This window comes from Cottoperca gobio, chromosome 2 (assembly GCF_900634415.1).
Source record: "Cottoperca gobio chromosome 2, fCotGob3.1, whole genome shotgun sequence".
Lineage (NCBI taxonomy): Eukaryota > Metazoa > Chordata > Actinopteri > Perciformes > Bovichtidae > Cottoperca > Cottoperca gobio.
Genome location: NC_041356.1, coordinates 542,507 through 567,518, shown reverse-complemented (window position 1 = coordinate 567,518; position 25,012 = coordinate 542,507). Strand labels below are relative to the sequence as shown.

At 43.8% G+C, this 25,012-nt stretch overlaps 1 protein-coding gene across 1 annotated transcript in view; it reads right to left on the bottom strand.

The window, feature by feature from the left end:
• LOC115016626 (diacylglycerol kinase zeta-like) overlaps window positions 1-6,158 on the bottom strand; it is a 100,266-nt gene extending 94,108 nt beyond the window's left edge. The window contains exons 1-2 of the mRNA XM_029444541.1: window positions 5,776-6,158; window positions 5,382-5,494 (exon numbers count right to left, since the gene is read on the bottom strand). Of these exons, the coding sequence (XP_029300401.1) occupies window positions 5,382-5,494; window positions 5,776-5,898 (236 nt within the window). The 5' untranslated portion in view covers window positions 5,899-6,158. The remainder of the gene's footprint in view (window positions 1-5,381; window positions 5,495-5,775) is intronic.
• Between the last annotated feature and the right edge of the window lie 18,854 nt (window positions 6,159-25,012).

Sequence of the window (25,012 nt, the reverse complement as noted above, 5' to 3'; positions counted from 1 at the left end):
TTGTTGGGTGGACGTGTGGGTCAAACAGACACAGGACTTTATTTGTAGTAAGACCTGTTTTCAATAACAAGTCCCAGAGACATCTGTGGACATCTCCAACCTCTCTAATCACATCTGTTCTACATCCATTACACATCCTTCAAACAAAAGACCTAACTAATTATGTATTCCAATTAGTGTTATTATTGGCAGGGAGACGTCCGATTCTTATCACCAAGCGTCCGCTACAGCAACGCAACATGTAGCAGGTCTCATGAACTCCTCACAGCTGTGTGCAGGAAGCACATCTCTGTTCTTCTGAAGCGATGCTGCTTCCAGTTGGGACACATTTAAAGATGCAGAAATCCCTGCTGAGCTTTCTTTCAAAAACCTCTTCATGATTCCCTCATCTGAGAAAAAGCAGTTCCCCTCAAGATAACACACACACACACACACACACACACACACACACACACACACACACACACACACACACACACACACACACACACACACACACACACACACACACACCTTACATAACTCCTCTGGTGAGTCAGGAGAATTGACAGGCTGCCCCACCCCCACCACAAACAACATGCACACATAATCCCATCTGGATTACCGATTATACTGAATTATGCTGACATTATGCCTCATGCTGGCAGTGAAATAAGAAGCTGGCTGGTGAACAACTTAATTTAGTATCTGACCAACAAAAGTGATGGAAAACATCCGTTCTCTTGTCAAATGTTACACCTGATATCTGACACCAGTGGTGACATTTAAGAAGACTGAAGCACAAAACAGGAAGTGAGCGTCTGAAGATCACGTTCAGCACATGGACTCATGTTCTGGATCACAGACTGCTCACAAGTACGCCCGGGTTTTAAAAGAGACTGCAACTGGAGGCCGGACTTCCAATCCAAATCCCAAACTAGCAAAAACATATTATATATTAGAGTTTTAGAATTATTTAGTGTTTTTTCTTGTCAATTGATTTGCGATGAAAATTGAAATAGAGTAACTGCCAGCGTGAGGCGTAATCTCAACATAATTTAGTATTATCAGTAATCCAGATTAGAGTGTGTGTGTGTGTGTGTGTGTATGTGTGTGTGTGTGCTCTAAATCTCTATCTATCTATATATAAGTTGTGTCTGAAAAAGCTTAAAAAGATTATTTTCTACTTATTATTTCTTACTCATTGAAAATCCATAATTTATATTTCTATAGAAATAGAAATTATTTCCCCAACAATTGTGTGTTTTATGAAATGAACCACAATAGATTATTAACATCTACCAATAATAGAACGTTTAGAGTTTTTGACGTTTTAAAGCCTTTTTTCACTCCTTTTCTCACACAACAACTATGCACAAAACATAAACTAGTCGGACACCAAATGTGATGCTAATGCTGGCCGCTTCGTAATCAACATATAATGCCAGCAAGTGCATGTCAGCTACATGACCATCTGATTTTCCCAATCAAGAGTGTTGCCCAGGTGTGTGCAAGCATTCAAACAGCCTGTATGAGCCGCAGATTATCAACAAGTGCTTCAGGCTGGAATCTTGTTTCTGTGGGGGATCAGGAATTGTTCCCGTCCAGTAGTATTCCTGATCTATGTTTACATCAGCACGTGATCATATGATCCAGGCTCCACAGGACAGTGAGTAGCAAGTGTGTGTGTGTGTGTGTGTGTGTGTGTGTGTGTGTGTGTGTGTGTGTGTGTGTGTGTGTGTGTGTGTGTATGTGTGTGTGTGTGTGAGAGAGTGAGAGTGAGAGTGAGAGTGAGAGAGATGGACAGATACAGACAGACAGACACAGGCAGAGACAGACACACAGACAGTCAGAGACAGACAGACACAGAGACAGATACAGACAGACAGACACAGAGACAGACACAGACAGACAGACACAGAGACAGACACAGACAGACAGACACAGAGACAGACACAGACAGACAGACAGACACAGAGACAGATACAGAGACAGTCAGAGACAGACAGACACAGAGACAGACACAGAGACAGACAGACAGACAGACAGACACAGAGACAGATACAGACACAGACAGACAGACACAGAGACAGATACAGACAGACAGACACAAAGACAGATACAGACAGACAGACACAGAGACAGATACAGACAGACAGACACAGAGACAGACACAGACAGACACAGAGACAGACACAGACAGACAGACACAGAGACAGTCAGAGACAGACGGACACAGAGACAGACAGACACAGAGACAGACACAGACAGACAGACACAGAGACAGATACAGACACAGTGACAGTCAGAGACAGACAGACACAGAGACAGACACAGACAGACAGACAGAGACAGACACAGAGACAGTCAGAGACAGACAGAGACAGAGACAGAGACAGACACAGAGACAGTCAGAGACAGACAGACACAGAGACAGTCAGAGACAGACAGACACACAGACAGTCAGAGACAGACAGACACACAGACAGACACAGACAGACAGACAGACAGACAGTCAGAGACAGACAGACACAGAGACAGACACAGACAGACAGACACAGAGACAGACACAGAGACAGTCAGAGACAGACAGACACAGAGACAGTCAGAGACAGACAGACACACAGACAGTCAGAGACAGACAGACACACAGACAGTCAGAGACAGACAGACACACAGACAGACACAGACAGACAGACACACAGACAGTCAGAGACAGACAGACACAGAGACAGACACAGACAGACAGACACAGAGACAGACACAGAGACAGTCAGAGACAGACAGACACAGAGACAGTCAGAGACAGACAGACAGTCAGAGACAGACAGACACAGAGACAGACAGACACAGAGACAGACAGACACAGAGACAGTCAGAGACAGACAGACACACAGGCAGTCAGAGACAGACAGACACAGAGACAGACACAGACAGACAGACAGAGACAGAGACAGAGACAGTCAGAGACAGACACAGACAGACAGACACAGAGACAGACAGACACAGAGACAGTCAGAGACAGACAGACACAGGCAGAGACAGAGACAGAAGGTTACAGTTGACCCATAAATAAACATAGCTCCTACAATACCGAGAAGTTCCAGTGTCTCGCATCAGTTATACGAACACATAATAGAGAAACAAAGAGAAGACAAAGAGGAGGAGGAAGAGGGAGAGTCAGAAAGAGGAGAGAAGAAAGGAGTGTGCTATTTTATCATTCCCACTCATTCTGGAGGTGTGGGGGGATCTGGCCCCGACGTGTGAAGAGGAATCAGCTCTGGATGTACTGCAGGAAAGGAGACCAGCTTCTATAGAAAGGATCATAGTGTCCTTTAGTGTTGGTGTGAGCTGCTCCAGGTTTGCCTGGGCTTTTAATAGAATGAGCCAGTGGTTAGTTGATAAAAAAAATTGGGAGTTTGGAGATGTTGTGGGCTTTAGAGAGAGGAGAGAGTGCCTAAAAGAGCGATGGAGGGGGAGAGGGGGATGCTGAGGCTGACGCGTACACTCTAGCATTGCTAGGAGATGCAACTATGTCACGGCAGGTGTAGCGAGGAGAGCCAAGCGGTGGAAGCTCTGCCCTCGCTGCAGGGATGTAGAGGTGCACTCTGGGATGCTTAGTGTGGGCAGAGGGGCAACAAACTTGAAACATTCAACCAAAGAAGTAACAACAACAATGGTGTCCAGCTTGGTATTAAATTACCCTCTAAATAATGAATACTTTGTATTCATCATCATCTGTGTACTGGCCTGTGTGTGTTTGTATGTCTCTGACAACAAGCAGGCTGGTGTGGAGCAGGGAGAGGCCTGTTTACTGAGTACAATCACATTAGAGACCATCACACGCCAACAGTTTCTAAGGCAACAGACAGGCCAATGTTTCATTCATGCAGAAAGCAACTGCGACAGTGTTAATATTGACAACACGATGGGCTGTGATGTAAAAGTATCCTGAACAGTTGGGAACATCTCTCTGAGATTATATCCTTCAACTGACTGCCACACTTCACGTCACAGAAGCTGCCGGTGAAAAGTGTGTGGAGGTTAGAACACTTGGAATATGTGGCTCCACTTCTGAGCCAGGAGAAGACTACACTTTCTCATTCATGGACCTGGTGCTAACGAAGCTCTTTGTGAAAACAACACAACACTCTGTCCTTCCTCTCATGTAGTCATGTCAGGAGGTCAGAAGCAAAATGAGTTCCCAAGTGGAAAATTCACGTGAAGTCAATTCACAACAACTTCCTTTCTCCATACATTTCTTTCCTTACTTCCTCCTTTCCTTCCTCCCTTCCTTCCGTCCTTACTTCCTTCTATCCCTCCTTTCCTTTCCTTTCTTCCTCGTTACATTTCATTCTTCCTTCCACCTTTCCCTCCTTGGCTCCTTCTTTCCTTCCTTTCTCCTTACATTCCTTTTTTCTTTCCTTCCTTCCTCCTTTCCTTCTTCCCTCCCTTACCTCCTTTGCTTCCTTCTTCCCTTCCTCCCTTCCTTCTATCCTTCTTTCCTCCTTTCCTTTCTTCCTCGTTACATTCCATCCTTCCTTCCACCTTTCCCTCCTTGGTTCCTTCCTTCCTTCCATCCTTGCTCCTTGCTTTCCTTCCTTCTTCCCTCCCTTCCTTCCTCCTAATAATTAGTTGTGCACATTCTCTCTGCACATTGAGATTTTAGAACGAGCTGTTTCTGTGTGGGAACTGCTGATACATGGTTTTTGTGCATGTGCATCGTATTCTCCACCTGGTCCAAGGAGTCAGTGAGCAGAGACAGGGGTTACTACCTCTCTCCATATACCACCACTGGTTATCATGTGACCTAAGATAAGTAGGTCACATGATAACTCCTGAGTCACCTGGCTCTTGTTCCCACTAGAGTTAGGATGTTAGGGTGTAGCATTAGGCGCAGTTATAGTGCTCTCATGTATGGACCGAACCTTTACACTTAGGACATGTAGAAAGCACTTTACAATGTTACAGACGCACAGCGTAATGTAGGAATGAACACACACACACACACACACACACACACACACACACACACACACACACACACACACACACACACACACACACACACACACACACACACACACACACACACACACGTCGTGTTTGATGCTCTCAATAGATGATTTTCAGCACGGTGGAGAAACCAGGTTGAAAACATAAACGAGTAATGAAGAACATATTCATGCCTTAAATTCTGACTTCACTTCGCAAAGTTATGAAAAGTTAGACTCCTTTAATCCCAACATGTCCATGGAATGATCTCCGACAGCATGTTCAGGTCTCAATATATCACAAAATACAGTTTGGCTTCACGACGCGTCTTCTCACCTGATGCCACTCCGGTCACACACAGGTAAAACAGGTTTGCAGGTAATGGGACCACTTTTTCTGTTTCCTACCTGTAGGACACCTGCTTCCTGAAGGTCAGCTGGGTAAACTCTGCCTCCATCTGGGACACTGACAGCTGGCCCTCCACCTCCTCTGTCCCCTCCACCTCCTTCTCTGCAGGCACCTACAACAAATACAAACACATATCAATTCTCGTTTTTATCTGTAGTCCTCCAAAGCAAGTTGACTGCTCGTCTTTACCAGTGTTATTCATGCTTAAACACAACTGCTGGGCTTGACAACAGACGAAGAAGACAACTCGTCGACAACAGATACAGTAAGAACATACCATTATTATCTTGCCTCATGATTAACCTAACAAGGTGAGGTTTCACTATGCTAGCTCTAGGTAGGGAGAAGGAAGCACCCAGTCTTCCAGGCCAGTAAACACCCACACACACCCACCTGGCAGCTGCCGGGCTCCAGCGTGCTCTTGGAGCTCCCCTCCGCGGCGAACACGTCCTCCTCCTCGGCCACGTCCTCCAGCCCAGGCCGCTCTAGAAGCGGATAAGCGGAGTCTCTCATCATCCCTGCGGTGTCTCTCTCTGTCCGCTTTATAAATGTCCTGTAGTGATTATATTATCCTGCACTCTGCCGACTCAACTGCTTCCTGCTGTGTTCCTGTATTTTTAGAAGTTACTGTTATTGTGCGTATGTAAATGAAGCAGTCTCTGTGTCCCGCCCTCTGTAGAATAACCAGTAGAACCGCACAGAGGTGTCGGTGTGTCCGGGCAGTCAGGACCGAGAGACCGAGAGGAAAGCACCGGGAGAGGAATGAAAAGTTACCGTGTTCCGCTCCGTGGTTCATCCAGATACTGCAGGAAATCAACTGTGAGCTCTCTCTCTCTCTCTCTCTCTCTCTCTCTCTCTCTCTCTCTGTCTCTGTATCTCTCTCTCTCTCTGTATCTCTCTCTCTCTCTCTCTCTCTCTCTATCTCTGTCTCTGTCTCTGTCTCTCTCTCTATATATATATATATGTCTCTCTCTCTCTCTCTCTGTCTGTCTGTGTGTGTGTGTGTGTGTGTCTCTCTCTCTCTCTGTCTGTCTCTCTCTCTCTCTCTCTCTCGGTGCATGCTGGGAGTTTGGTTATGTGAGTGAGACGCTGAGCAGGTGCTAATTCGATACTTTCTTTTTCTTACTTTATTTAATAATGGGTTTTGATTTAACTTAGTTCATTGGTGACAGTTTGATTTAGTTTACTTTTTGGTGCGTTTGGGTGGATAGTCGGGGTGCTCTTGGGTGTTTTTCTCCTGCCGGTGTTCTGCCGGCCGGCGTCTGACGTCATGGCAAATGGAGACTATACCAAGCTAACGAGGAAGCACGGGATCAAAATATCAGCCGGCTTCCCGTGTAGCGTTGAGGAGATCGGGTTAGCTGTGGGAGACAAGGTCGGACATGGCAGTGTGAAGTCTCTGGCGCGGATGAACGGGGCTGTTGTCATCTTCCTGGACCAGGTGGAGCGGGTGCACCGCGTCATCGAGACAGGTATTACGGTGAGCGGAGTGTTTGTGCAGGTGATGCCACTCACTCTGCCCGCAACCAAAGTGGTAATATCTAATGTCCCTCCGTTCAGTTAGAGGAGATAGGTGCTGTAGAAGAGATGGGTGGTGGGGAAGAGGTAGGTGGTACAGAGGAGGTTGGTGAGATGAGAGTAGAAGATTTAAAGGAGGTAAGTGATGTAGCAAAAGAGGGGGGGGGATGCAGAGGAGGTGAGTGTAGTAGGAGTAGGAGAGGTAAAGGAGGCAAGTGAGGCAGAGGAGGTGAGTGAGGTAAGGACAGAAGAGGAAAAGGAAGCGGGCGATGTAGTTGAGGAAATGGGTGGTGTAGAAGGAGAGAGGACAGGAAAAATACAGGTTCCATGGAGTGAGCAGGTAGAAGAGGCAGAGATGGAGGAAGAGGTTAAAAAAACAAAACCTGCCACAAAACGGAAAAAGAAAAGTCAGAGTGCATCCAGTGATGCCAAGAATAGTAAAGTCGGGGAGGAAGGACAGACAGGCAGGGACAGGCAGAAGACAGTGCTAGTGAAGAGGAGTGTGTGTCAGACAGCAGCGACATCCCTGGTTTTACTCTGACCAGAGTCTGGCCTCATTGAGCAGGAGGTTTATAGATTAAAAAAACTGGTGCTTAAAGTAAAAAAACAAATAAACAGTGATGATGGGGGTCTTAATTAATTTATTTGTTTTTATTTTTTCTTATTTTAACATGTCAGCCATGGATACTTTTAAAGTGGGTGTTTTAAATGTGAACGGAGCCAGAGTTTTTAAAAAAAGGACACAAATTTATGAAACTGCAAAATTAAAACACATTGATGTCCTCTTTTTACAGGAGACGCACAGCGACGGCTCTAACGAGATAGACTGGAGGAGGGAGTGGGAAGGGGACGTCATTTTAAGCCACAACACATCTCTTAGTGGAGGAGTGGGCTTCCTCTTCTCCAAATCTTTTACTCCAGTCTCACTGGAGGTCGAGCATTTTATCGAGGGGAGGTTGCTTTTAGTAAAAGCCCGGTTTGACCTTTTTAATGCTGTTTTTATAAATGTGTATGCCCCAACAATCGGTGCAGAGAGGAAGTTGTTTTTACAAAAAATTAATGATGTTTTAAATAGCTGTGCCTCGGAGGATTTTTTATTCTTGGGGGGGGATTTTAACTGTACAGAAAATGCTTTTTTAGATCGGAACCACGCAGAGCCGCATCCAGCGTCCCAGCATGTTCTGAGGCAGCTGGTCCGCTCTCATGGTCTGGTGGATGTATGGAGGAGGATGAACGCAGAGGCTAAACAATACACATGGTCCCACTGCAGAGGGAATAGGATTTCCTCTGCCAGGTTAGATCGTATTTATTGTTTTAAACATCATTTTAACATTTTTAAAATGTGTAATATTATACCTGTTGGTTTTACCGATCACTCTTTGCTTTTATGTAATGTTTTTATAAGAAATGTGTTGCCAAGAAGCGCATACTGGCACTTTAACTCAGTTTTAACATTTGATAAAAATTTTAGAGAAGCTTTTATTTATTTCTGGAGTGTTTTTAGGCAAAGGAAGAGTGATTTTAACAGTCTTAGGCAGTGGTGGGACCATGGTAAGACTTAAAATGCTTTGTCAGCAGCACACACTCAATGTCACACATGACATCACCAGATCTATGAAAGACCTGGAGGGTGATATAGTGGAACTAGAACAAATAAGTGAGTCCACAGGAGATCGAGGATATATTGAAATCCTCAAAGTAAAAAAAATGGCATTAGCCGACCTGCTAGACGTTAAAGTCCAGGGCGCACTGGTCCGGTCCCGGTTCCAAAACGCCACCGAAATGGATGCTCCATCCAGTTTCTTCTTCGGCCTGGAGAAGAAGAACGGACAGAAGAGGGTAATCCACTCACTGCTCTCAGTCACAGGGCAAGAGATAACGGAACCAAGCCAGATCAGAACACGGGCTGTGAGTTTTTATTCCTCCCTATACTCGAGTGAGTACGAGGGGGAGGAAACGTTTTTAGAGGGGTTTTTAGGGGGACTACCTCAGGTAGCAGAGCAAACCAACTCACAGCTGGAGGGGCCGTTGACCACACGGGAGCTACAGGCTGCTCTGCAAAAAATGCAAGGACGGCGGGCTCCCGGCATCGACGGCCTCACTGTTGAGTTTTTTAAAGCATATTGGGACATTTTAGCAACAGATCTTTTAGATGTTTTTAACGAGAGTCTGGCCTCTGGTTCCATGCCGATGTCCTGCCGCAGGGCCGTGATAACGCTCCTGCCCAAGAAAGGAAACCTGCAGGACATCGGAAACTGGCGCCCTGTGTCTTTGCTGTGTGTGGATTACAAGCTTCTGTCCAAAGCTCTGGCCACCAGGCTGGGGGGGGCTATGGAGCAGGTCATCCACCGGGACCAGACCTACTGTGTGCCCGGCAGGTCCATGGTAGACAATGTCTACCTAATTCGAGATGTTTTGGAGGTCTCCAGCTCATTGGGCTTTGATACTGGTCTGATTTCTCTAGACCAGGAAAAGGCTTTTGACCGCGTTGAACACAACTTCCTCTGGAAAGTAATGGAGAAGTTTGGGTTCAGCGCTGGTTTCATAGGCAAGATCAAGGTGTTGTACAGTGAAGTTGAGAGTGTGCTGAAGTTTAATGGTACTCTGTGTGCTCCTTTTAGAGTGTGTAGAGGGGTCCGGCAGGGCTGTGCTCTGTCGGGGATGCTCTATGCGCTCTCCCTGGAACCTCTCCTCTGCAAAATACGCTCCAGCCTACAAGGTCTGGTTTTACCTGGTTTTAATAGCAGATTTGTTTTATCCGCATACGCAGATGATATTATTGTTTTTATTAAAAGCCAGAGAGATGCGGACATTTTAACAGATATAGTAGATAGTTTTAGTGTAACATCGGCAGCGAAGGTAAATTGGAAGAAAAGTGAGGCCCTCGCTGTCGGGGAGTGGCGTGGCGGTCTCCCAGTTCTTCCCCAGAGCCTCACCTGGAGAACTGACGGCCTGAAATATCTCGGAGTATTTGTAGGAAAAGAAATTATTGTCCAGAAGAACTGGGAGAACGTCACAGAAAAGATTCAGGGAAAGCTTTCCAAGTGGAAGTGGCTGCTCCCTCAGATGTCTTTTAAAGGTAGGGTTTTGGTTTTAAACAACCTTGTAGCATCCCAATTGTGGCACCGTCTGACCTGTGTAGACCCTCCCTCTGGCCTTTTAGCAAAACTGCAGAAAGAAATGGTAGATTTTTTTTGGGATGGTCTACACTGGGTGCCACAGGGGGTGCTGTTTTTATCCAGAGAGGAGGGGGGACAGGGCCTTGTCCACCTGGCCAGCCGAACAGCCACTTTTAGACTTCAGTTTTTACAAAAATATCTTACCGGCCCGGCTGATTTGGTGTGGAGAGATGTGACCAGCTGCATTCTCAGACGTGTAAATAACCTGGGGCTGGATGCTGCTCTGTTTTTAACTGATTCTAATTTTTTAAAGTTAAATCGGCTGCCTCCATTTTATCAGGGTGTTTTTAAGTCTTGGGCCCTTTTTAATCATAAAAGGTGTCCAATGGCGGACTCTCTGCACTGGTTGTTGAAGGAGCCTTTAATTTACAGAGCCAGGCTGGACGTCAGCAGCAGCAGCACACCCAGCCTGATGGTGGCGCTCTGCAGGTCCAGAACCCTGTGCCTGCAGCAACTGGTGGATGCAGTGGGGCCGGCGCTGAGTGATGCCCGAGCCCTGGGCTTGCTGCTGGGTCTGACCTCCGTTCGAGTGGCTGAGAGGATTCTGGAGCTGTGGAGCCAGAGGCTATCGGGGAAGGAAAGGAGCCAGATAAAAGACTACAGGTGACGGTAAGGCTTCTCCAGACCCAGCAGACCCTTTTCCAGAGATCAACCTGAGCCCAGGGCTGGGAGAACTGACCGGTCCCCTGCTCAAGGTCATTAACCCGGCAGGACTGACGCTGCACAGAGCCGACAAAAAGACTCTATACATGAACTGTGTCAAAAGCATCCACAAGAAAGGCCTGTGCAGCAGACCCTCCACTGTGTGGAGCAACAGACTGGGTTCAGGAAGTGGACCAAGCCCACAGTGGGGGTCTTTTTACAAACCTCCCCTCAAAAAGCGGACAGCCGACCTCCAGTGGAGGATTTTACATGGTGCCGTCGCTTGTAACGCTTTTATCGCCGTTATTAATCCCGCTGTTTTTAACAAATGCCCTTTCTGCAACCTACGTGAGACTGTATTCCATGTTTTTACTGAGTGTAAGAGACTCACAGAGTTCTTCTCTCTTTTAACATTGTTTTTAGTCTTTTTAACGTAGTTTTTACCGAGAGTGTTTTTATCATGGGAGCTGCCTACAAAAAAGACAACAAAGAAAAGTGGCAGCTCCTAAATTTCCTCTCGGGAGAGGCAAAAATGGCCATATACATTAGCAGGAAAAACAGAGTTGAGAACAGAGAGGGGCAGGAGGCCAAGACAGTGTGGCTGTGCAATATCAGGGCAAGACTCTGGCTCGATTTTAGGTTTCACAAACATACCGGGGATCTCGACACTTTTAAAGAACGTTGGTGTTTTAAAAATATTATCTGCACTGTGAACAATGAATGTTTACACTTTGCACAGGTTTTTATTGGATAATTTTTATATATTTATAGGAGTTGTTATTTATAAATGTATATTTTTTGATATGATAATATGATTTTTCGTTACACTTTATGAGTAAACTGTTTGTTTTAAGAATATGTAAATAAAGTGTTTTTGAAAAATCAAAAAATCTCTCTGTCTGTCTCTCTCTCTCTCTCTCTCGGTGCATGCTGGGAGTTTGGTTGTGTGAGTGAGACGCTGAGCAGGTGCTAATTCGATACTTTCTTTTTCTTACTTTATTTAATAATGGGTTTTGATTTAACTTAGTTCATTGGTGACAGTTTGATTTAGTTTACTTTTTGGTGCGTTTGGGTGGATAGTCGGGGTGCTCTTGGGTGTTTTTCTCCTGCCGGTGTTCTGCCGGCCGGCGTCTGACGTCATGGCAAATGGAGACTATACCAAGCTAACGAGGAAGCACGGGATCAAAATATCAGCCGGCTTCCCGTGTAGCGTTGAGGAGATCGGGTTAGCTGTGGGAGACAAGGTCGGACATGGCAGTGTGAAGTCTCTGGCGCGGATGAACGGGGCTGTTGTCATCTTCCTGGACCAGGTGGAGCGGGTGCACCGCGTCATCGAGACAGGTATTACGGTGAGCGGAGTGTTTGTGCAGGTGATGCCACTCACTCTGCCCGCAACCAAAGTGGTAATATCTAATGTCCCTCCGTTCATAACCGATGAGTTTCTCAGCAGAGAACTATCCAGACACGGGAAAGTTGTTTCCCCGGTAAAAAAGATTCTGTCTGGATGTAAGTCTCAGTTGCTGAAGCACGTAGTGTCTCACCGAAGACAGCTCTATATGATACTGAATAACCGAGATGCGGAGCTCAACCTCCGCTTCCACGTTAAGGTAGATGATTATGAATACGTGTTATTTGCAACTTCATCGGTCATGAAATGTTTTGGTTGCGGGGAGGAGGGACACACCGCGAGAGCCTGTCCGAAGCGCGGGGGTCCAGCTCCGCCTGATCCTGGAGGAGCGGCTGCCGCTCCCCCGGCGGGGGGCTCTTCGCCGGGAGAAGCCGCGGCTTCGGAGGAGGGCTCTCCCCGGCCGCCCCACGCGCCGCGCCAGGACACGCAGCTGCTGTGTCCAGCTTTGTACACGGGATAGGTGGTGTTAATTCACTTGGTGTGGTGGAAAAAAATGGGGAAAAAAAACAAAAAAAACAGGGAGAGGAAGTGCAGGGGGTGTCAGGTGGTATGGGAGGAGAAGAGGTAGAGGAGATAGGTGCTGTAGAAGAGATGGGTGGTGGGGAAGAGGTAGGTGGTACAGAGGAGGTTGGTGAGATGAGAGTAGAAGATTTAAAGGAGGTAAGTGATGTAGCAAAAGAGGGGGGGGATGCAGAGGAGGTGAGTGTAGTAGGAGTAGGAGAGGTAAAGGAGGCAAGTGAGGCAGAGGAGGTGAGTGAGGTAAGGACAGAAGAGGAAAAGGAAGCGGGCGATGTAGTTGAGGAAATGGGTGGTGTAGAAGGAGAGAGGACAGGAAAAATACAGGTTCCGTGGCGTGAGCAGGTAGAAGAGGCAGAGATGGAGGAAGAGGTTAAAAAAACAAAACCTGCCACAAAACGAAAAAAGAAAAGTCAGAGTGCATCCAGTGATGCCAAGAATAGTAAAGTCGGGGAGGAAGGACAGACAGGCAGGAAGCAGGGACAGGCAGAAGACAGTGCTAGTGAAGAGGAGTGTGTGTCAGACAGCAGCGACATCCCTGGTTTTACTCTGACCAACAGCCAGAAAACAAAAATGTACTCAGTTGAAATGTTGAAAGTTTTCCTCCAACACACAAAAAACCAACACGGAGTAAAAGTGGAGGATTATTTTCCGGATTTACTCGTTTTTATTAGCTCAAGCAGATTCCATATGAGCCAAAAAGAGTCTGGCCTCATTGAGCAGGAGGTTTATAGATTAAAAAAACTGGTGCTTAAAGTAAAAAAACAAATAAACAGTGATGATGGGGGTCTTAATTAATTTATTTGTTTTTATTTTTTCTTACTTTAACATGTCAGCCATGGATACTTTTAAAGTGGGTGTTTTAAATGTGAACGGAGCCAGAGTTTTTAAAAAAAGGACACAAATTTATGAAACTGCAAAATTAAAACACATTGATGTCCTTTTTTTACAGGAGACGCACAGCGACGGCTCTAACGAGATAGACTGGAGGAGGGAGTGGGAAGGGGAAGTCATTTTAAGCCACAACACATCTCTTAGTGGAGGAGTGGGCTTCCTCTTCTCCAAATCTTTTACTCCAGTCTCACTGGAGGTCGAGCATTTTATCGAGGGGAGGTTGCTTTTAGTAAAAGCCCGGTTTGACCTTTTTAATGCTGTTTTTATAAATGTGTATGCCCCAACAATCGGTGCAGAGAGGAAGTTGTTTTTACAAAAAATTAATGATGTTTTAAATAGCTGTGCCTCGGAGGATTTTTTATTCTTGGGGGGGGATTTTAACTGTACAGAAAATGCTTTTTTAGATCGGAACCACGCAGAGCCGCATCCAGCGTCCCAGCATGTTCTGAGGCAGCTGGTCCGCTCTCATGGTCTGGTGGATGTATGGAGGAGGATGAACGCAGAGGCTAAACAATACACATGGTCCCACTGCAGAGGGAATAGGATTTCCTCTGCCAGGTTAGATCGTATTTATTGTTTTAAACATCATTTTAACATTTTTAAAATGTGTAATATTATACCTGTTGGTTTTACCGATCACTCTTTGCTTTTATGTAATGTTTTTATAAGAAATGTGTTGCCAAGAAGCGCATACTGGCACTTTAACTCAGTTTTAACATTTGATAAAAATTTTAGAGAAGCTTTTATTTATTTCTGGAGTGTTTTTAGGCAAAGGAAGAGTGATTTTAACAGTCTTAGGCAGTGGTGGGACCATGGTAAGACTGAAATTAAAATGCTTTGTCAGCAGCACACCCTCAATGTCACACATGACATCACCAGATCTATGAAAGACCTGGAGGGTGATATAGTGGAACTAGAACAAATAAGTGAGTCCACAGGAGATCGAGGATATATTGAAATCCTCAAAGTAAAAAAAATGGCATTAGCCGACCTGCTAGACGTTAAAGTCCAGGGCGCACTGGTCCGGTCCCGGTTCCAAAACGCCACCGAAATGGATGCTCCATCCAGTTTCTTCTTCGGCCTGGAGAAGAAGAACGGACAGAAGAGGGTAATCCACTCACTGCTCTCAGTCACAGGGCAAGAGATAACGGAACCAAGCCAGATCAGAACACGGGCTGTGAGTTTTTATTCCTCCCTATACTCGAGTGAGTACGAGGGGGAGGAAACGTTTTTAGAGGGGTTTTTAGGGGGACTACCTCAGGTAGCAGAGCAAACCAACTCACAGCTGGAGGGGCCGTTGACCACACGGGAGCTACAGGCTGCTCTGCAAAAAATGCAAGGACGGCGGGCTCCCGGCATCGACGGCCTCACTGTTGAGTTTTTTAAAGCATATTGGGACATTTTAGCAACAGATCTTTTAGATGTTTTTAACGAGAGTCTGGCCTCTGGTTCCATGCCGATGTCCTGCCGCAGGGCCGTGATAACGCTCCTGCCCAAGAAAGGAAACCTGCAGGACATCGGAAACTGGCGCCCTGTGTCTTTGCTGTGTGTGGATTACAAGCTTCTGTCCAAAGCTCTGGCCACCAGGCTGGGGGGGGCTATGGAGCAGGTCATCCACCGGGACCAGACCTACTGTGTGCCCGGCAGGTCCATGGTAGACAATGTCTACCTAATTCGAGATGTTTTGGAGGTCTCCAGCTCATTGGGCTTTGATACTGGTCTGATTTCTCTAGACCAGGAAAAGGCTTTTGACCGCGTTGAACACAACTTCCTCTGGAAAGTAATGGAGAAGTTTGGGTTCAGCGCTGGTTTCATAGGCAAGATCAAGGTGTTGTACAGTGAAGTTGAGAGTGTGCTGAAGTTTAATGGTACTCTGTGTGCTCCTTTTAGAGTGTGTAGAGGGGTCCGGCAGGGCTGTGCTCTGTCGGGGATGCTCTATGCGCTCTCCCTGGAACCTCTCCTCTGCAAAATACGCTCCAGTCCTACAAGGTCTGGTTTTACCTGGTTTTAATAGCAGATTTGTTTTATCCGCATACGCAGATGATATTATTGTTTTTATTAAAAGCCAGAGAGATGCGGACATTTTAACAGATATAGTAGATAGTTTTAGTGTAACATCGGCAGCGAAGGTAAATTGGAAGAAAAGTGAGGCCCTCGCTGTCGGGGAGTGGCGTGGCGGTCTCCCAGTTCTTCCCCAGAGCCTCACCTGGAGAACTGACGGCCTGAAATATCTCGGAGTATTTGTAGGAAAAGAAATTATTGTCCAGAAGAACTGGGAGAACGTCACAGAAAAGATTCAGGGAAAGCTTTCCAAGTGGAAGTGGCTGCTCCCTCAGATGTCTTTTAAAGGTAGGGTTTTGGTTTTAAACAACCTTGTAGCATCCCAATTGTGGCACCGTCTGACCTGTGTAGACCCTCCCTCTGGCCTTTTAGCAAAACTGCAGAAAGAAATGGTAGATTTTTTTTGGGATGGTCTACACTGGGTGCCACAGGGGGTGCTGTTTTTATCCAGAGAGGAGGGGGGACAGGGCCTTGTCCACCTGGCCAGCCGAACAGCCACTTTTAGACTTCAGTTTGTACAAAAATATCTTACCGGCCCGGCTGATTTGGTATGGAGAGATGTGACCAGCTGCATTCTCAGACGGGTAAATAACCTGGGGCTGGATGCTGCTCTGTTTTTAACTGATTCTAATTTTTTAAAGTTAAATGGGCTGCCTCCATTTTATCAGGGTGTTTTTAAGTCTTGGGCCCTTTTTAATCATAAAAGGTGTCCAATGTCGGACTCTCTGCACTGGTTGTTGAAGGAGCCTTTAATTTACAGAGCCAGGCTGGACGTCAGCAGCAGCAGCACACCCAGCCTGATGGTGGCGCTCTGCAGGTCCAGAACCCTGTGCCTGCAGCAACTGGTGGATGCAGTGGGGCCGGCGCTGAGTGATGCCCGAGCCCTGGGCTTGCTGCTGGGTCTGACCTCCGTTCGAGTGGCTGAGAGGATTCTGGAGCTGTGGAGCCAGAGGCTATCGGGGAAGGAAAGGAGCCAGATAAAAGACTACAGTGACGGGAAGGCTTCTCCAGACCCAGCAGACCCTTTTCCAGAGATCAACCTGAGCCCAGGGCTGGGAGAACTGACCGGTCCCCTGCTCAAGGTCATTAACCCGGCAGGACTGACGCTGCACAGAGCCGACAAAAAGACTCTATACATGAACTGTGTCAAAAGCATCCACAAGAAAGGCCTGTGCAGCAGACCCTCCACTGTGTGGAGCAACAGACTGGGTTCAGGAAGTGGACCAAGCCCACAGTGGGGGTCTTTTTACAAACCTCCCCTCAAAAAGCGGACAGCCGACCTCCAGTGGAGGATTTTACATGGTGCCGTCGCTTGTAACGCTTTTATCGCCGTTATTAATCCCGCTGTTTTTAACAAATGCCCTTTCTGCAACTTACGTGAGACTGTATTCCATGTTTTTACTGAGTGTAAGAGACTCACAGAGTTTTTCTCTCTTTTAACATTGGTTTTTAGTCTTTTTAACGTAGTTTTTACCGAGAGTGTTTTTATCATGGGAGCTGCCTACAAAAAAGACAACAAAGAAAAGTGGCAGCTCCTAAATTTCCTCTCGGGAGAGGCAAAAATGGCGATATATATAAGCAGGAAAAACAGAGTTGAGAACAGAGAGGGGCAGGAGGCCAAGACAGTGTGGCTCTGTAATATCAGGGCAAGACTCTGGCTCGATTTTAGGTTTCACAAACATACCGGGGATCTCGACACTTTTAAAGAACGTTGGTGTTTTAAAAATATTATCTGCACTGTGAACAATGAATGTTTACACTTTGCACAGGTTTTTATTGGATAATTTTTATATATTTATAGAGTTGTTTATTTATAAATGTATATTTTTTGATATGATAATATGATTTTTCGTTACACTTTATGAGTAAACTGTTGTTTAAGAATATGTAAATAAAGTGTTTTTGAAAAATCTCTCTCTCTCTCTCTCTCCCTCACTCTCTCTCTCCCTCTGTCTCTCTATCTCTCTCTCTCTGTCTCTCTCTCTCTCTCTCTCTGTCTCTATCTCTATGTCTCTCTGTCTCTCTGTCTCCCTCTCTCACTGTCTGCCTGCCTGCCTGTCTCTGTCTCTGTCTCTCTCTCTGTCTCCCTCTCTGTCTCCTTCACTCTCTCTCTGTCTCCTTCACTCTCTCTCTGTCTCCTTCACTCTCTCTCTGTCTCCCTCTGTCTCCTTCACTCTCTCTCTGTCTCCCTCTGTCTCCTTCACTCTCTCTCTGTCTCCCTCTCTCACTGTCTGCCTGCCTATCTGTCTGTCTCTCTCTCTCTCTCTCTCTCTCTCTCTCTCTCTCTCTCTCTCTCTCTCTCTCTCTCTCTCTCTCTCTCTCTCCCTCTCTCTCTCTGTCTCTGTCTCTCTCTGTCTGTCTCCATCTGTCTCCTTCACTCTCTGTCTGTCTCCTCTCTTTCTCTGTCTCTCTGATACTTAATGAAATATTTTGATAACTTGACATTTTTAATCAATTATTCTTCATATTCTTCATTTATTCAGCACTGGTATAACAGTCTCAGACTCATCACACCAGTATCTTCATCACCAAGCTCTTCTTCCTCCGCAGGCTGCAGAGGTTCAACATGGACTCCAGGTGTTGTTGGTGGTGTTACCAATGCAGGAACAAACATGGTTTTATTTGCAAGTATTTATTATTTGCATCACCAAATGTATATTTGGATCAAGCCTACAATTGCCTACATCACAGTTGGTTAACTTTGCAATCACTGTACACCTGTCTCCCGGTTTCAACTCTATTTAAAACAAGTCAGATTTTCATTTTACTTGCATGATTTATTTGTATGCATATTTGTATGAGCATTATAGAAAATCTTTATCTCTTTATTTGTGTTTGATAATAATAGTTTGACAATGATACGAGCGAACGCTCGTATATATATATATATATATATATATATATATATATATATATATATATATATATATATATATATATATATATATATATATATATATATACACACACACACACACACACACACACACACACACACACACACACACACACACACACACACACACACAGACAAGTAATCACAAGAACAGGACACAGTTGGAGGATCAGGGCGAGGCCAACAAATCACAAAAGGCGGGAAAACACACAAAGACAGGAAGTGAAAGGAGACATGACACAAGGTGAGTGTTCTTTATAAAGTAAAACAGGAAACAGGAAAACTAAAAGCCAGGATCAAGACAGTTAAGCTTCAGTAATAATGCTAAGTGTCAACTGTTCGGTGTCTTAGGAGGAGCAGTGTGACGGAGTAGGGTGGAGGAGACTGCACATATATAACAGAAAGCTTGAGTGGCATCATGTAGCATCTGTGTTTTTGGAGCTTCACCTGTACTACACACAAAAAGTCCGACTCTCTGGGTCAGGGTTCTTCTAGCTGATACAGCCACCAGCACATATCTCACTGAAAACACCAGCAGGATGCAATGTGGAGCTATACACAGATCAAGGTGCGATGACTGCGGTACACACACACTCACACACACTATTGACTTACTAATGGGCCAGTTTTTTAATCCAGTTGGTTGTGAATATTAGAGCTGACAGACACTGGTAGTGTAGGATCTCCATCTGGGTCTGTAAGCCTTTAAAGCAGGGGGAGTCAAACATGCCGGCCCACCAGAGGGTCCAATCCGGTCCGTGGGATGACTTTGCAAAGAGTAAAATGTTTTGTTTTGATCATAAAGTAAAATACTATATTGTTCAGTTCCAGATCCCTGACTATATGTAGTGACTAAATGTTTTGTGCCTTTGTAGATACACTGTGATCTGTAAGATGTAATGCACATGTGTTTAAGAAGGGACAGAGCAGCTTTATCTGCTAAGGAGACTGAGGTCTTCTGGAGCAGCATCTCGGCCGCTGACAGGAAGAGACTGAACAGACTGGTGAAGAAGGCCAGCTCTGTCCTGGGGAGCCCTCTGGACACTGTGGAGGTGGTGGGAGACAGAAGAATGACAGCCAAGCTGTCCTCTCTATTGGACAACATGTCACCCCCCTCCAGGACACTTTGTCCACACTGTGCAGCTCCTTCAGTGACAGGCTGTTTCACCTGTGGTGTCTCACGGAGAGATACCATAGGTCCTCTCAGCGGTCAGACTGTACAATCACCACGACCCCTGGTAGACTAAAACAGACTATTCCACCACTGTGTGCAATTATCACTGCCATGTGCAATATTCACTTTTACAAGGTTTACAACAACTTTGTACTTACACTACTGTAACTCTATTTAGTTATTGTGTACTCGCCACTTTACTCTCTTGTTCTTTTGCTGTAACAACGTACATTTCCCAGTTGTGGGAAAAGGATTTCAGATTGTGATTTCAGGTTGTTCATAATGTTTTGTGAAAAAGATAGTTAATTAAATGTGAACAGAATGTACTTGAACCTCTTTGCACTAAAACAAAGGGGACATGATTTTGAGACCCCTGCTTTAAAGTTTATAAGGAGCTTATATGAAGTCAGTCCAGCAGGAGGCAGCAGAACTCAGCTGTGCACCTCTGGAGAAGCTGAAGAAAGAATAAAATAGACTTGTGGTTGCTTTATAAAGAGGAGGTTTACTTTCTGTCAAGCCTGTCATCAAACAACAGTCACAAGCCCACATGTAGAAGCTAAGAGTTCTTTATCACTGTATTTGTGCTTCCTGTCCATACTGACTGAGAAGATGTCCCCTCACAATGCAACTCTATTGTACGTAGTGGGAGACACAATCCTCAGCCAGAGTTAATATGAGGCTTCAGCAGAGTGAGACACATCAGTTACAGTTTTTAGCACATAATTCCATTTTAGGGTGAAATGTATTTGCTGCTGCCTTCAGTTTAGAACATAAACATAATGTTTAGGTGACAGCAGGGTTGTGTAAGGAACAGATCTCAGTGAGAACAGGAAGCAACCAAAAACTGTTGCAATGTACATATAGGGATGAGAGATATATGAAACTATTATTAACTTTAACAAACTTATTCTGGGAGATGCAAATGTTTTCACCACATATTCTGTAAACATTAAAGCTCGGGTGGGTTATTTATTTAGAAATATTTGTTGTTATGTTTGTTGAGATTCTCTTTACATCCCGACAGCAAACAATAAACTCTGCTCTGACAAACAAAAAGAAAACCATCCAGAATCTGTCTGTCTGTGTGTCTGTCTGTCTGCCTGCCTGCCTGCCTGCCTGCCTGCCTGTCTACCTACCTGTCTGTCTGTCTGTCTTCCGGTCTGTCTGTCTACCTGCCTGTCTACCTACCTGCCTGTTTGCCTGCTTGTCTGCCTGTCTGTCTGTTTGCCTGTCTGTGCCTGTCTGTCTGTCTGCCTGCCTGCCTGCCTGCCTGTCTGCCTACATGTCTCTCTGCCTGTCTGTCTGTCTGTCTGTCTTTCTACCTGCCTGTCTACCTGCTGGTCTGTCTACCTGCTGGTCTGTCTGCCTGTCTGTCTACCTGCCTCTCTGTCTACCTACCTGTCTGTCTACCTGCCTGTCTGTCTACCTGCCTGTCTGTCTGTCTGCCTGTCTGTCTGCTTGCCTGCCTGCCTGTCTGTCTGTCTGTCTGTCTGTCTACCTACCTGCCTGTTTACCTGCCTGTCTGTCTACCTGCCTGTTTACCTGCCTGTCTACCTGCCTGTCTACCTGCCTGTCTGCCTGCCTGCCTGTATGTTGATATCTTGGTCCTGGTCTCTGGTACAGTGTCTGCAGGTCAGTGGGGACGACTTGAAGACTTTCTCGCTGCATTGAGTGACTTGTGGAGCCGCTGCTGCTGCTGAATGGGGAGAGTTGGCAACACTGGGCTGGGTTTGGGTTGCATCGTTCTAAAAGTCCATCTCGCTGGTTCCTCCAATGCTTCCTCAGCTTTAAGAGGAAGACTAAGATGACAGATACAGTAACATTATGTTTGTTTTTAAAGATTGCCTGCCTTCATTTTCCCTTCCTACATGAACTTAGCTCTTTATGAAGTAAATATAGCAAATATATAGTTTATAATAGTAAATATCTATGAATGAATATGAGCATGTCCACCCTGCCAGGTTGCCAGGTTGTCAGCCAAAAGAGCTTTTCCGAGCTATGGAAACACGGGGCACACAGGCATTGTCTGTCCCATTGATAAAAACACAGAATGCTGACTCTGCTGAACTGCAGCCAGTCTAACAGCTTCTAAGTCCGGTCTACAACAGCTCGTAACCCCAAACCCTGACAACCTCCAAAAACCGCCACTAAAACAGCCCCAACCCTGGCTGCCCGGCCCAGTTGCTCTTGGCCTGTGGATGCATGGAGCAGCTAAGCCTCTGTGCTGGCTGGCCAAAGCCCTGTGGGATTAGACTAATGCAGGTGGCGGGAAGCCACTGGTGGTGAAACAACAGGCCTGGGAAGTGACCCTTTACATTACAATCCACTCTTAGCTATCAATTATGGCCTGTTGTTAATTGCATTAGATGTTGTCGCATTTATGTAATGTATACATCTATGTTCTCTTACAGTCTGCATGTATCAGTAGAACAATGTATGTAATTATCTGATTATTTATAGTGTAAATAAACTGCTCTGGGACAGTGAATTGGTGCTGTACCAGCAGCTGTAGATGTAGCCGGGCTCACCTCTACACATTCACCTGGCTCTGGAACAAAGTATCCACATCCTTCACTAATACCACACTGTGACATTTACACCAACAGTTCTGCACTGAAAATGTTACTTTAGTAAAAGATTATAGTTTAATAGTTTAAGCACCTTCAGGATGATGCACTACACCTAAAATTACTTGGGAAAATGTCCCCTGTGACTTATTATATCATTATATTATATATTATTGTACTTTAAGGTATAGCATGATTTTATAATTATGTTAATAATACACTTGTTAGTAATATATTATTGATATATTATTCATTTGTTAGTAATATGTTAGTAAGTTGCTAGTAATATGTTAGTAAGTTGTTAGTAATATGTTATTCATTTGTTAGTAATATGTAGTAAGTTGTTAGTAATATGTTAGTAAGTTGTTAGTAATATGTTAGTAAGTTGTTAGTAATATGTTAGTAAGTTGTTAGTAAATTGTTAGTAATATGTTAGTAATATGTTAGTAATATGTTTGTAATATGTTAGTAATTTGTTAGTAATATGTTAGTAATATGTTAGTTTGTTAGTAATATGTTAGTAAGTTGTTAGTAAATTGTTAGTAATATGTTCGTAATATGTTAGTAATATGTTAGTAATTTGTTAGTATTATGTTAGTAATATATTTGTAATTTGTTAGTAATATGTTAGTAATATGTTAGTAATATGTTAGTAAGTTGTTAGTAATATGTTAGTAATATGTTAGTAATATGTTAGTAATTTGTTAGTAATATGTTAGTAATATGTTAGTAATTTGTTAGTAATATGTTTCGTAATTTGTTAGTAATATGTTCGTAAATTGTTAGTAATATGTTCGTAATATGTTAGTAAGTTGTTAGTAATATGTTAGTAATATGTTAGTAATATGTTAGTAATTTGTTAGTAATATGTTAGTAATTTGTTAGTAATTGTAGTAATATGTTAGTAATTTGTTAGTAATATGTTCGTAATATGTTAGTAATATGTTAGTAATTTGTTAGTAATTTGTTAGTAATATGTTAGTAATTTGTTAGTAATATGTTAGTAATTTGTTAGTAATATGTTCGTAATATGTTAGTAATATGTTAGTAATTTGTTAGTAATATGTTAGTAATATGTTAGTAATTGTTAGTAATATGTTAGTAATTTGTTAGTAATATGTTAGTAAGTTGTTAGTAATATGTTAGTAAGTTGTTAGTAATATGTTAGTAATTTGTAGTAATATGTTAGTAATATGTTCGTAATTTGTTAGTAATATGTTAGTAATTTGTTAGTAATATGTTAGTAATTTGTTAGTAATATGTCGTAATATGTTAGTAATATGTTAGTAATATGTTAGTAAGTTGTTAGTAATATGTTAGTAATTTGTTAGTAATATGTTAGTAATATGTTAGTAATTTGTTAGTAATATGTTAGTAATTTGTTAGTAATATGTAGTAAGTTGTAGTAATATGTTAGTAAGTGTTAGTAATATGTTAGTAATTTGTTAGTAATATGTTAGTAATTTGTTAGTAATATGTTAGTAATTTGTTGGTAATATGTTAGTAATATGTTAGTAATTGTTAGTAATATGTTAGTAGTTTGTTAGTAAATTGTTCGTAATATGTTAGTAATATGTCCGTAATATGTTCGTAATATGTTCGTAATTTGTTTGTAATATGTTCGTAATATGTTAGTAATTGTTAGTAATATGTTAATAATTTGTTAGTAATATGTTAGTAATATGTTCGTAATTTGTTAGTAATATGTTTGTAATTTGTTAGTAATATGTTCGTAATATGTTCGTAATATGTTAGTAATTTGTTCGTAATTTGTTAGTAATATGTTAGTAATTTGTTAGTAATATGTTCGTAATATGTTAGTAATTTGTTAGTAATATGTTAGTATTATGTTCGTAATTTGTTAGTAATATGTTCGTCATATGTTTGTAATATATTAGTAATTTGTTAGTAATATGTTCGTAATTTGTTAGTAATATGTTCGTAATATGTTAGTAATATGTTAGTAATATGTTAGTAATTTGTTAGTAATTTGTTGATAATATGTTAGTAATATGTTTGCACCCAAACTGTTCCCATCACTCATCACTGTGTTTGTTGTTGTTGCTCCATTGGTTCTGTGCAGCATTGTTTCTAAATCAGTTAACCACACAGAATGGAGCAGCATTATGTCACTGACAGAGTGACAGACTGACAGAGTGAGTGACTGAATGACTGACTGACAGAATGACAGAGTGACTGACTGACAGACTGACTGACAGAGTGACTGAGTGACAGACTGACAAAGTGACTGAGTGACTGACAGAATGACAGACTGACTGACAGACTGAGTTACAGACTGACAGACTGACTGACTGACTGACTGACAGAGTGACCGAGTGACAGACTGACTGACAGAGTGACTGAGTGACAGACTGACAAAGTGACTGAGTGACTGACAGAATGACAGACTGACTGACAGACTGAGTTACAGACTGACAGACTGACTGAGTGACAGACTGACAGAGTGACTGAGTGACAGACTGACAGACTGACAGACTGACAGACTGACAGACTGACAGACTAACTGAGTGACAGAGTGACTGATTGACAGAGTGACAGACTGAGTGAGTGACAGAGTGACTGAGTGAGTGACTGACTGACTGACTAATTGACAGAGTGACAGACTGACTGACTGAGTGACAGACTGACAGACTGACTGAGTGACAGACTGACTGAGTGACAGACTGACAGACTGACTGAGTGACAGAGTGACTGACTGAGTGACAGACTGACAGACTGACTGATTGACAGAGTACATGTGTGTGTCTGTCGGAT